At 45.1% G+C, this 12,329-nt stretch overlaps 1 protein-coding gene across 1 annotated transcript in view; it reads right to left on the reverse strand.

The window, feature by feature from the left end:
• Positions 1 to 11,827, reverse strand: part of STYX (serine/threonine/tyrosine interacting protein) — a 432,400-nt gene extending 420,573 nt beyond the window's left edge. The window contains exon 1 of the mRNA XM_078659834.1: positions 11,587 to 11,827. Coding sequence (XP_078515960.1) covers positions 11,587 to 11,643 — 57 coding nt within the window. The 5' untranslated portion in view covers positions 11,644 to 11,827. The remainder of the gene's footprint in view (positions 1 to 11,586) is intronic.
• Between the last annotated feature and the right edge of the window lie 502 nt (positions 11,828 to 12,329).

Raw genomic sequence — 12,329 nt, forward strand, 5'->3', positions numbered from 1 at the left:
CACCTGAACAAATTAAGTACCGGCCATCCTCACCACAACCTTCTCCTGTGGGTTCATATTATATCATGGCTACTGGGTTTTAGAGCTCGCCTCGTGCCACTGCTTGTTCGAGTACAGTCCATGAGCTTAGCAGAGCAAGAATTTGGCTACAAGACTCATTGGGGGCCTCTCTCTCAGGGACATGGCACTAGGGCTAATAGAGGCTCAGGACCCAATGCACCCAGATTATGGATGCGCTTTACAGTTCGGCATAATTTACTTGCATCAGGGCCAATGGCTACATTACTATCCCACTGGTCCCTTCTCTCATCCACGCACAGCCACGATCAAGAGCTATAAAAGCCATGAAAGGTCCAACCTTCCCTAGGCCTACCAGCCATGGTCCAGTGCTGAGAGGCCCACAGGAGGGGGAAGCCTGCTGTTCTGGGCCTTGCAGCACTGGTCCATGGCTGCAAGACACAGGGCAAGAGGCCGCGCTGAAGGGATTAGCTATCAATCTTGCAGCAAGTTCAGTAGGACTGGGCATCATGAGGTATGGGTCCGATGAGCCCAAATTATGCCTGTATTTTACGGTCCACAAAAAAATATACAAAAAGTGATGGATGGAATGCTTGGATTAATCACAGCAACTGGTAATTACTCAGGCTGCGTTCCCACTCCATTGTTATTTTGCACCCCATGCCACCTCATGTTGGACCTACCCATACGCAAATCAGTCTTGACCCTGCTCTAATGGGAACAGTACAGACCAAACTAACAGGCCAGGTCCTCCCTCACCCAGAACACAAGCAACCCAGGGCAGGTGTCGCCCTAGTTAGGTATCAGACAGGTATAGCTACGTACCAGTGACAAAGTGTGCACGGGACCCACGTTTGGGCATACCCTTCCCATTTAAGGTGACTCACTGAAGTGTACACAGAAGTGAAGGATGGAATTCTTGAATTAATCTCAGCTCCTGCGGAGGCTGATGCCCCTATGATAAAATGAGGTCCACCAGGGTAGCCTTGTCCCAATTTGAAGACCTCTGCTTACACTATCTGTCTTTATATTCTGTGCACTTCCAATCTGAGAGATTTTACTGAGCTGATGAGGCACGGATATTTTGTTCTATTATTGTTATATCCCTAGAAGTTCTATTGAGACTAACTCTTTTGCTCTGTTTTAAACATGACGATACCATGATGGTAAAATACTGACCAGACAGCCCTAGAGGCGTGGCCTCTCTCCCATGGGTCTTGCAGCCACAGTAAAGCACTGTGATGCCCAAGGAAATGGACCGGTTAGTTGGCCTGGCTCGCAGCATTATTTTACTGCATTTAAACATGTGCTTTCTATGTTTTGTTCAAAATTAGGAGAAATCAAATGAGAGATGTACCTCAAATTTGTTAACTGAATCAGTATCATGCTAGTTTACAAAATTAAATGCACTCTGGAACCATGTGTGAGTATACTAATTATTAGTATCAGAACATTTAAAGGTTTCACAGGACGTTGATATGAGTGTTGTAGCCATGCTTCATGGCACAGACATTAAACACTTTTAGTCTACATATAATTCTATCCTGGTAGTTTCTGGTGTTTTTCAGTGACTAGATTGATGCCTTTAATAGAAGCCATGCTATTTTCAACTGTTTTGTTTGCTTTCACAACTTTTTTGCACATACTCTTTTCTTGCACTGTGTATCTGGGAAACCATCTTGTAATTTTAATCCTCGCTGCCCCTTTAAGGGCATTTGAGAAAGCTCTAGCACACATCACTGGGGCATGAAGAAATAGGACCACATCCTAACACAGTGATGGAACTTCACAGTTCCTCCTTGCCAGTCAGCACCATCTTCAAGCTCAGCTGCATTATCTGCAAAGCTATCACAATCTATTAACAGCCAACAAACCAGCTACCTTTTACATCACTCATTGACTTTATGCTGGTCACTGACCCTGTACAGTGCTCTGCAGCTTTTTGTTAAGTTTGCACGAGGAGGAGGAGGAGGAGGAAAAACCAATAGAAAAGGCATTTCCTATCTATGCCCCAAGGATCTGGAATGTTGTTCCCATTTCCATCCGGACTGCCCGAAGCCTGCTCCAATTTAGGAAACAGCGAATACTCCACTTTTTTAAAAACCTAAATCATGATGCAATTACTATCTACAAACCATCTACTCAGTGGCTTCTCAAACTTCGGCGAGTGGAGGGGCGGGCAAATGGGTGGATGTTTTTATAAAATCAAAAAAATTAAGTAAATAAAATAAAAAATATACTTACTGTGGTTGTTGCTGCGTCCTCCAACTCGGGTTTTCTTCCCGAGTAACTCCAGGGCCCCAGCTAACTCTTGTAACCAAACCTGGCGCTGCTCTCACAGTGTCAGAGCAGTGCTAGAATTGGTTGGAGAGCCACTATCAGCGCTCACAAGAGCACTGGAGACTTTTGCTTTGTCTAACCCAGCTGTCTTAACACAGCTGTGTTAGAGAGGTTTAAAGTGCGCATGTGGGGCTAGCTGTTGCAAGACGGCCGGCCAAAGAGATATGCGCAAAAGGCAGCCCACCCTCCTTCCTGCTGCCATTCATCAACGGCCCCACCACAGTACTGACATTCCGTTCAGGACTGTGTGACAAAAAATAAAATGGTAATGACTTAACCTAATTACCATTTTATTTTTCCATCTCTGGGGGAATTTCAATGGGGCGACGTTCCTCCGCTATAACGGAGAAGCTGCCTATGCATCTACTCCTCCTATCACATGTTGACTGTGTCTTTGCCCCTGCACAGTGCTTAGCAGCCTTTCGGCTTGGTTTGCACAATATAAATACTGCATACACATATACGTATACGTATCGAATGCACTAATCTGGAAACAAATGGTTAACAGTTCATTGAACTTATAGGTTTTGGAGAGATCTACGCCAAACCTTTCAATCCAGTGTGACCAATATAATGTATTTCCAGTTAATTGAAATGTGAAATACATGTGCTTATTGTGTTAGTGTTAATATTTATGTTTTACTGATATCTGCACCAAGAAAGTTGCTTCTAGCAAAGTCGCTCAACTATAGTCAATTGATGGCACTTCCTTTGATGTCATTTTCTGTGATTTATATGTAATCAAAGAGGACTAGCCTATTGTGAACGTTTACAGGACTCAGAACTGTATGATAAGGGGTGGCCCATTAGGTTTTTTCATGAAGCCCTCACCCACCAACCTAGTTGGTGGCATGCTTCATCATCGGGCCCACCCAGTGACACCGAATGTGTCCCGGGTGTGCTACGACGCCAGATTACAGCGGAGCAGGTATGTAACTGAGTGTGCAGTGTAGTGACGTGTCACTGGGAGGACCCGATGATGAAGCATGCCACCAACTAGGTTGGTGGTCCACCCCTTATCATACAGTTCTGATTCCTGTAAATGTTCACAATAGGCTAGTCCTCTTTGATTACATATAAACCCACGGGGATACGGATTAGCTACCTAGTCCTCTCTCTCCTCCTTGATACACGGCGTATATAGGCAGCGCAGCTGCGAGAGATACCTAAATCTCACCATGGCAGAAATCCATGGACTTACTTTTAGCGAAGACTATATCAGTGAGATACGTCCTGACCCCTCCTTCCTGGCAAATTTTAATATCTCAAACACTATAGCCCAGACCACCGACTGGGAGACACTGACTGAGAAAAAGCGTAACCCGATAAGAACTATCCTACATGTCATCATCTTAACCCAATACCTTTGAACTAACACGGCACCTAGGGGACTCTTGGTAACCAATGCCCCCAGAATATTTCTGGACGATGCCACCTTCAGAAAAGACGGAGCACAGATAGCTTGGCACTGCACCATGGACTGGCTGGTGTTTATCATTAAAACAGCCAAGCGCCTATCAGAAGCCATGATAATTGACATCCAAACCACGGAGAGCCACTTCAAACCACAATATCATCCTACAAGAATAAACTGGATGATCAAAATAAAGAGATGAAGGAATACAAAGACTACCTGACTCAAGCCAAGATCAATAAATTCCAAAAAGAAATTTAGTTACTCCAAAATATACCCCTATGCAGACGATGACTATGTTCCACCAAACAAGACGGATGGAGCTAGTGACACGTCAGGAGACAACAGCTCTGCATCCAGTGACTCCAGCTCCGGGTCTATCAGACAACGCGGCAGAGGACGTCGGGGACAACACTGGCCCCAAACGTGGCAGGGACCACAACTGGCACCGATCTACGGCCCACAACCATTCGGACACATGCAGAATGCCTTCTACGGTTACCCACCGTTCTACTTACCGGGCCCTATGCCCTTCTACCCAGGAAACCAGAGACCTCCTCCTTTTTTAGGACAGGGCCGCAGGTCACGCGGCAGAAGAAGACAGTACCAGCAAGTACACTGGCCAGAAGAGGACAACCCAGTGAGCGCCCATACCCGCCAGAAAGCACAGGAACAACCGGGCATGAGCAAACAGTGATAACCGAACCACGCAGATCACTGGTATTCAACCTATCCAGCACCCCGCTCACTGAAAAAGAAAAATCAGGACTGGATAAAGGCCTTTCCTTCGTCCCCAACACTAGACTGGACAAGTTCAAACTTCATGTGGAACTAGCCGATTTCTTCAGGAAGCTAAAACTAAAAGCTTTCTTTGAAAAGACAATACCCAACAATGACTTCACCAACAACAACCCCAATGAGATGGGTCTGAGACCTAAATCCACGTTTGTCCCACCACTCAATAGTGTACCGTCAGAAATCACAACATTTGAACAAGCGGTATATACTGACATAGAGAAACTGAACCCCACGGGATAATACAACAGCCTTGCTAAGCAAGACCAGGACACCATCAGACGCCTACAGGACAACCCCACCCTAGTCATTAAACCCGCTGACAAGGGTGGTGGGATTGTGCTCCTGGACAGGACCAATTATGACAAGGAGTGTCGCAGACTGCTAAGCGATACCCGTAACTACAAACGCTTGGATAAGGACCCCACCCCTGAACTGCAATCAACCATACAAACCATGGTGAAGACAGCAAGTGACCTGGAGCAAATCTCCAATCAAGAAGCCGAATACCTGTGCACCAAAAATGCCAACGTGCCATATTTCTACATTGTACCCAAAGTACATAAGGGAGTTACACTACCCCCAGGCCGACCTATAGTGTCGGGGGTCAATTCACTCTTGGAACCCCTATCGCGATACTGTGATTACTTCCTCAACCCCTTGGTCCAGCAGACCCCTACCTACATAAAGGACACTAAACATCTCCTGAACATCATCCAACATGAGAGCTTTGATGAAACCACACAACTACTGGTAGGGCTGGATATTGAAAGCCTGTACACTAGCCTCCCACAAGATGCCACACTCCAGGTACTTCATGATGTCCTTATACAAACCCCCTGGAGATATCACACACCCAGGCACTTCATCTTAGAGTGCGCGGCCCTAGCACTCAAAGAGAACTACTTTGAATATGAGGGCACCTATTACCTACAGACCAACGGAACATCGATGGGCAGTGTCTTTGCACCAAGCGTGGCTGGGCTATATGTCCACCACTTTGAACAGGCCCACATAATGTCAATTACCAACCCCATCTCCAGTAATATAAAAACATGGCGCAGATACATAGACAACATTCTTGTAATCTGGCAAGGTACTCAGAACACCCTGGCTGCATTCCTCACTTGGCTCAACAGCCGTGACCCATATCTCAGGTTCAAAAGTACATCAAGTTCCACTGAACTGGCATTTCTGGATCTCAACATCACTGTGAAACAAGGCTCCCTGACCACCACAACGTACTACAAACCAACTGCAAGGAACTCTCTCTTGCGGTTTGACAGCTTCCACCCTAGACCACTGAGAGAAAACCTACCGTACGGCAAGTTCCTACGAATACGCAGGAACTGCAGTCAACTAGCAGATTACAAGAGACAGTCCACTACCCTGGCACACAAACTACAAGAACACGGCTACCCCAGAGCCATCATTACAAAAACCAATAAAAGGGCTTGCAACCAAAACAGGGAAGCGCTTCTAGAAACAGTGGCAAAGGAACCCCAATCACCACCTACGACGTGTGTGACGACCTACAACACAGCCTCCAATCAAGTCACCAAGATCATCCGCTAACATTGGCGAATAATAAATTCAGGAACCAGACAATAGGAGACCCCACGCTTTGCATACAAACGAACTAACAACCTAAAAGAGCATCTAGTGTCAACACGTCCCAGACCTAGCAAAAAATCCCCAGGTGTTATCTGGGGATTTTCTGAACACCTGAGGGCTCCCGAAAGTCACAGGTCACTACCCCTGCAACGATTGCAGTGTATGCCACCTTACCAAACACACCAAAACTCGAACTTGAACCTGGTAAAATCTGTACACAACGTCAGCACACAAATTGCAACTCCAGCAATGTAGTGTACCCCCTGATATGCCCGTGCGGCCCTTCGCTACGGTGGTATGACAACACGAACGAACCAGAGTGGTCGAACACAGGAGCACCATCAGATGCAAAAAGAATATCAGTAAATTGACTGACCACTTCTTACACCACCAACATACCCCAAATGACCTAACCTGGACTGTCATCAAACAGTTTGACACTGCCGGACGCGACAATGAGAAAATTCTGATGTCTGTCACTCCAACGAGACGGCCTCAACGATTCCATACCATGGAACTCGCTGAGACGGAGCTGTATGCATCTTTAACCCCCCTCCTTGCCCCCGAGCCCCCCCCCCTACTTTGACGCTCTCACCGGATTCATGGACACAGACACGGACACTGGTGTCCCTAATATGCGCCATTCTCCTGATGTGACTATAGTGCTTTGAAATGCTGTACTTTACATTTTAACCATTTTAATCTCTTTCATTATTTCTCAATTTCCTCACTTTATGTGACATCAGTCCCACGCTACAACCCTGTAGTCTCGGGTCCTGCGACTTGACAACGCCCATTGCTAGTGCGCATGTGCTGACCTGTAATAGAATTAAATCCTTGCCGTGCATGCGCTAACCAGAATCGCTTACAATCACAGCAGCACAAGAGCGATACGAACATGACGCAGCAATGGTTAGTCTGTCTTAAGTGTTCTCTCAACAACAGGTGATCGCAATGGAACCGGGTATATTTAAACACTCGGCAGACATCCACAACTGCTCCGGAGGTCGATGACGGCACTACAGGTCCCCCGCAGGTCTTGACCGCCAATAGCGTGAGTATCATGGAACTCCGCACCTTTCCCGGGTAAGCTCTTTTTCCTTGCAGGTCGCTCACCACTACTGGCCCATCTTTCCCTCTAGGGTCATACCTCTGCCGGATCACTCCTGGGGGCATTCGCGGCAAAACGCCAGTGTAAGAATACTTTTCAATATATTCTCCAAACCACAGACTGTGTGATGCTTTCGCTCTCTAGCTCACTACATCTGTACATATATCCCGATAACTATCACGCTAACAGTACCACCAGTACTGTTACACCTTTGCCGCCTTTTATAGCCGTCCACACTGCACTTAAAATCAGCAATTTTTCATGATCATTGTGACAATAAGCAACCATGCTAAGACTCTCTTCTTGTATGATCCGTCCTGTCATATATGTTGTATGTCCAGGTATGCTTGGTGAGAGAATCTCCCTCGCACACGTATAGCACCTTATAGAGTGCTTCACATAGTTTAATTACACACTCAATTAAGTTTTAAATTGCACTTTCGCTTTGTTACGGTCCTGAGGAAAGCCAGCTTAACTTAAAGGCTCTGGCTGAAACAAGTAGACCACACCTGGATGTAGGAGGTCCTAATTTGTACTCCCATTACATCCACCAGCCTTGTTTTTAAACGCTAACAGAGGCCCAGTTATTAAAATATAGTTCACCCTTGGGTACTGGGACCACTGTATAGCATTTTAATCTTCACATCTCACGGCACTACACTGCACACTCAGTTACATACCTGCTCCGCTGTAATCAGGCGTCGTAGCACACCCAGGACACATTCGGTGTCACTTGTTAGGCCCGATGATGAAGCATGCCACCAACTAGGTTGGTGGGTGAGGGCTTCATGAAAAAACCTAATGGTCCACCCCTTATCATACAGTTCTGAGTCCCGTAAACGTTCACAATAGGCTAGTCCTCTGATTCCATATAAACCCACGGGGATACGGACTAGTTACCTAGTCCTCTCTCTCTTCCTTGATACACGGAATTTTCTGTGATTTCCCACTGTATGCAAATTAAGGGGGCTTAAACATTACCTTTCTGCCCGGGGCCAAAAAGTCCTAGGACCTGCCCTGTTGGCACTATCGAAATAAACTGGGCCTCCAAAGTCTTTGGACAGTAAGAAAACATGAAATACTGGGAATTTGTTAGTATACTTTGCTCCAAGTCCTCTTACCACAAGGCTCTAAAGATGTTACATATGCAATTTTACTCTCAGAAAAAAAAGTGTAAATAAAAAAGTTTAGAAGTTGTAAATGACTATTAGATAGACGTCGAGGAGTGGGAAAAGTATAACGTGAGCAGGGTTTTCAAATGTGACTAGTAAATAGCAACCTTCTCTTTGAATGTTTAATGGCTGAGAAGAACAGAAGAGCAATATTGGCTCCTTGGAAGGTTAGGGAATCTACGATTACATGTGATCACTGGAGGACTTGCATTGTAAATTGGATGCGTATTGACATGATATACAATATGTATACACACAATATATTAAATCAGGTGTGCTTACTCGCGCCCCTTCTTTTTTTCTTTTTCATACATGACCTACCTTGCAGAGTTGGCCAGCCTAAGGGAGACCAGTCTAAATTAGGAACAAGGAGCATTGGCTGTCTACTCTATGCTGATGAGGTTGTTAGGCTGGATTTAAGCGAGATAGGACTACAGAGGCCTCGCTAAGAGTTGAGAAACTTTGCTGATGAGCACTTTCTAAAAATAAATATTCTTAAGAGTAAAGTTATGGTTTTTAGATCTCAGAGTGTAGAGTTAAGAAGGGTTTTCACTAGTTCCTGAGGAATTACAAATTGGAAGCAAAGAAGTTCTACCCATATCTAGGTAGAATTTGCACCAGTAATTGCTTAAATAAGGATCACATCAGTCAGTGTAGAAGTAAGGCTCTATCTCAAGCCTCAGCCACATGTAGACTATATAAGTATTGTGGACAAAGTCACTTTGCCCATGTATTGGCGGTTTATAAAAATTAAGATTCCGCCTTCACTGAGCTATGCCTGTGAGGTAATGGAAGAACAGCATTGGTCCTTTTTTAGAAGGTTGAAAGGTGAATCTGGCGCCAAATTTGTAATTTAAATTCTTTGGCCGTACCATCTGCTCTTCGCTTGAATTTGGGCTTCTCTCTACCAATGTGTTTGCTATTGCTGCTGTTTTAAGGTGGGGGGGGGAGAATAACTTACTGAACTGTGAACCTGGTTCCATCCGAACTGCATTGAAACATGAAATATTTTACTGTTTTGGAGGGAAGAAGTGCCCTCTGTTTAAACTATATGAAAGTTCTGGATATGTTTGAAATTGATCAGAGTGAGATGACACTCCTTCCAAAGCTCACCTTAAAAAATGTGACAAAAAACATCTATCCATGAAGTGAGCCGGAAAAGGGATTTTGTGCTCAGAATGAAATAACACTTGTGAATACTATTTGTAAAAAAACACAACCGTATTTACTATAGAACCTCCCCCATGGTGTGTGCAGAACTATTTTGGTCTTAAGGTTGAATCTGCTTCTGTTACAAATTATTACTGGAGCCTAGGAAGGACTACCAGGGGAGGAGAGGTTTTGTGATCTTTGTGGAAACTGGGTTCAAGATTTAAATTATGTGCTTTTTGTTATGTCCTTATCTTCATTGATTGCGGTGCAAATTGCTAAGACCATTGTTTTTAAAGTAAAACATAACTACGGTAGTGAAGGCTGGAAATATCTTTTTGTACCACCATCAGAAATAGTTTCTGCAAAAATGTTTACTTTTTTTTTTTTAAACAATGTTTAAATATTTTTGGGAATTGTTTGAATTTTTTAATTTCATAGTAATTGTATTTGGTTAGGGATTTGAGGCATTTTAGGTCTCTAATACTTTACATGGTATAAAAACAGAATTACTGTATTAAGCTTGGCTTGCAATTATGAATGTAATTCACAAATAGAAGCACTGCATTAGTGTTGTATTGTAAAAATGTTACACTATTTGTTTTACGGTACTTATTAGGTCTCTCTAGTATTGCATCATAATGTTTATTTGAATTGATTGCGCATTTGCACTTTTTCTTGTCCGTGGGGGGTATTTTAACCTAATGTAGAATATAGTTGTACACCGACTGGGCTCCTTCTGTATTTCAGAATTCTACATATTTTATATTGCATGAACTGTTTTAAGATTTATTTTTTTGTATGTGGTCCTCCGATTTTTAAATCATAATAAAAAAATCATTGATATATTAATGAAAATGTCATATTCAGCAGTTTGTTTACTCACTTTTTAGTCAGTCTGGGCTGTTTGAACCCGTTAAACCCCCCCCGCCCCCCCCCCCTTTATTGTTTTACTCTGCTAATAGTGTTTGTATGTAATCCTAGTCACAGTTAAGGCTTGCGCTTGTAGATTCAAGACCATTAATAAAATACATTGCCTGAAAGTAAAGTGGCAATGGGGCACATCCCAGTGTTTGCATGACCATTGAAAGCGCAGACCCCAAAGTCTGTCCGCATCAGAAGACAAACTGCAACATACCTGCAAATGCTCAGCGTGCACAACTTGTTGCCAGAACAACTATTTAAATCACAATTCCGTTTGTGAGCACTATTCAGAAAAGGTCTTGCAGATCAAAGAGTAATATCAGATCTCAGTTTTTATTAAATATTTGGTGTACCGAGCACATTTAATACCTTCACTTCTGTAGGTAAGACAGCACACCTCACGGACGGAACACAGGAGAACTCGCAGCAGATCTCTTTGGCTGCATGTCTAAGGCACCAACAGTAAATATCCCAACCTCCACGTTTGTGGTACTCATAGTATACCTGCTGGCTGCATATCTGTTGTAGTTACAACCTGCCCCAATGCATGCAGATCTTGGGTTCTCATTGGATATCACAAGTCTCAGAACCTGCAGGGTGGGGGACCAGCAGCACTCCCTAGAATCTGCATAGTGGTCTTGGGTACTCGCTTTACACCGCAGAACCTGCAAATCTGGCATCCTCACAGCCTGAAGTTTGTATGTCTTTACACCAAGTGTGGAGCCAGTACGTTTTTTTAACTGGTCTCTCTGATATGAAGACTATCACTCAGTGCCTACAGGTCTGAAGTACTCCCAGCACATTCCCCTACTTACATGTAATATACAAATCACACCTCAATGGCTGATGAAAGTGTCACTCATGACGGGTCAATCAATACCCGAGGATATATGGTAGTTTCCACCACTTGCTTGTGCCTCTTGTTGCCGGCTCGTCAAGGCGCACCGCAGTAAGTGCTTTGCCTTTGGTAATCACAGCACACCTTGGCATCGCCAGTTATGCACAAGTGCCCGCAACCCGTTCAGTGGCAGTACTTCTGGGGTTCTTACCTCCGAGTCCTCTTTAAACCGCGGCAGGGGTGGAAACTCAAGCTTCATATTCTCCATGCCCCCGAGCCTGGCTGGTGTGCAGGGTGGAAGAAAGGCGTCTGGCTTCGGCGGAGCGGTTATTTCGGTAACACAGGTGACGGTTCCTTGTAATCCAGCGCAAGAGCAGCTAGCAATTCTAATTCAGCCGCCATGCTGCTCCTATTCAACGGGCGGGCACGCGCAGCCGCGCGCTCCCGGCTCCAGGAACTTGTGCTTCCGGGCCAGCGTCGCCAGAGACACAGGAGGGTGGATCTAGAGGGCAGTGTGCGGAGGCCGCGCTGGGAGGCAGCGATGCTCGCGTAATCGGCCTAGGTGCGTTGCCAGGGGCTTCCCCGCCCGAGGCTTCAGTGAAACCGCGAGGCTCCAGCACCGCCAACGGCAAGTCGTACGCTTCACTCAGGCTCTTGGGTCTTTGTACCGTCCCACACGCTGACTGTTAAGGACTTCCCGTCACGTAGAGCGATGCTGTAAACTGGGGGTGCGTGCCGTAGACTATATCAAAGCTTCACCTCCGTCAAGTCAAGTCAAGTCATAAAATTTGTATAGCGCACTACATACCCAGAGGGTTTCAAGGCGCTTAGGAAGAGGAGGAGGATTATTTGTCAAATATCCACGTTTTAAGCTGCTTTCTGAACGCTAGGTGGTTCTGGGTGAGGCGGAGGTAAGCGGGGAGTGAGTTCCATGTTTTAGCAGCCAGGTATGAA

The sequence above is a fragment of the Lissotriton helveticus genome, chromosome 9 (genome assembly GCF_964261635.1).
Source record: "Lissotriton helveticus chromosome 9, aLisHel1.1, whole genome shotgun sequence".
In the NCBI taxonomy this organism is placed as follows: domain Eukaryota; kingdom Metazoa; phylum Chordata; class Amphibia; order Caudata; family Salamandridae; genus Lissotriton; species Lissotriton helveticus.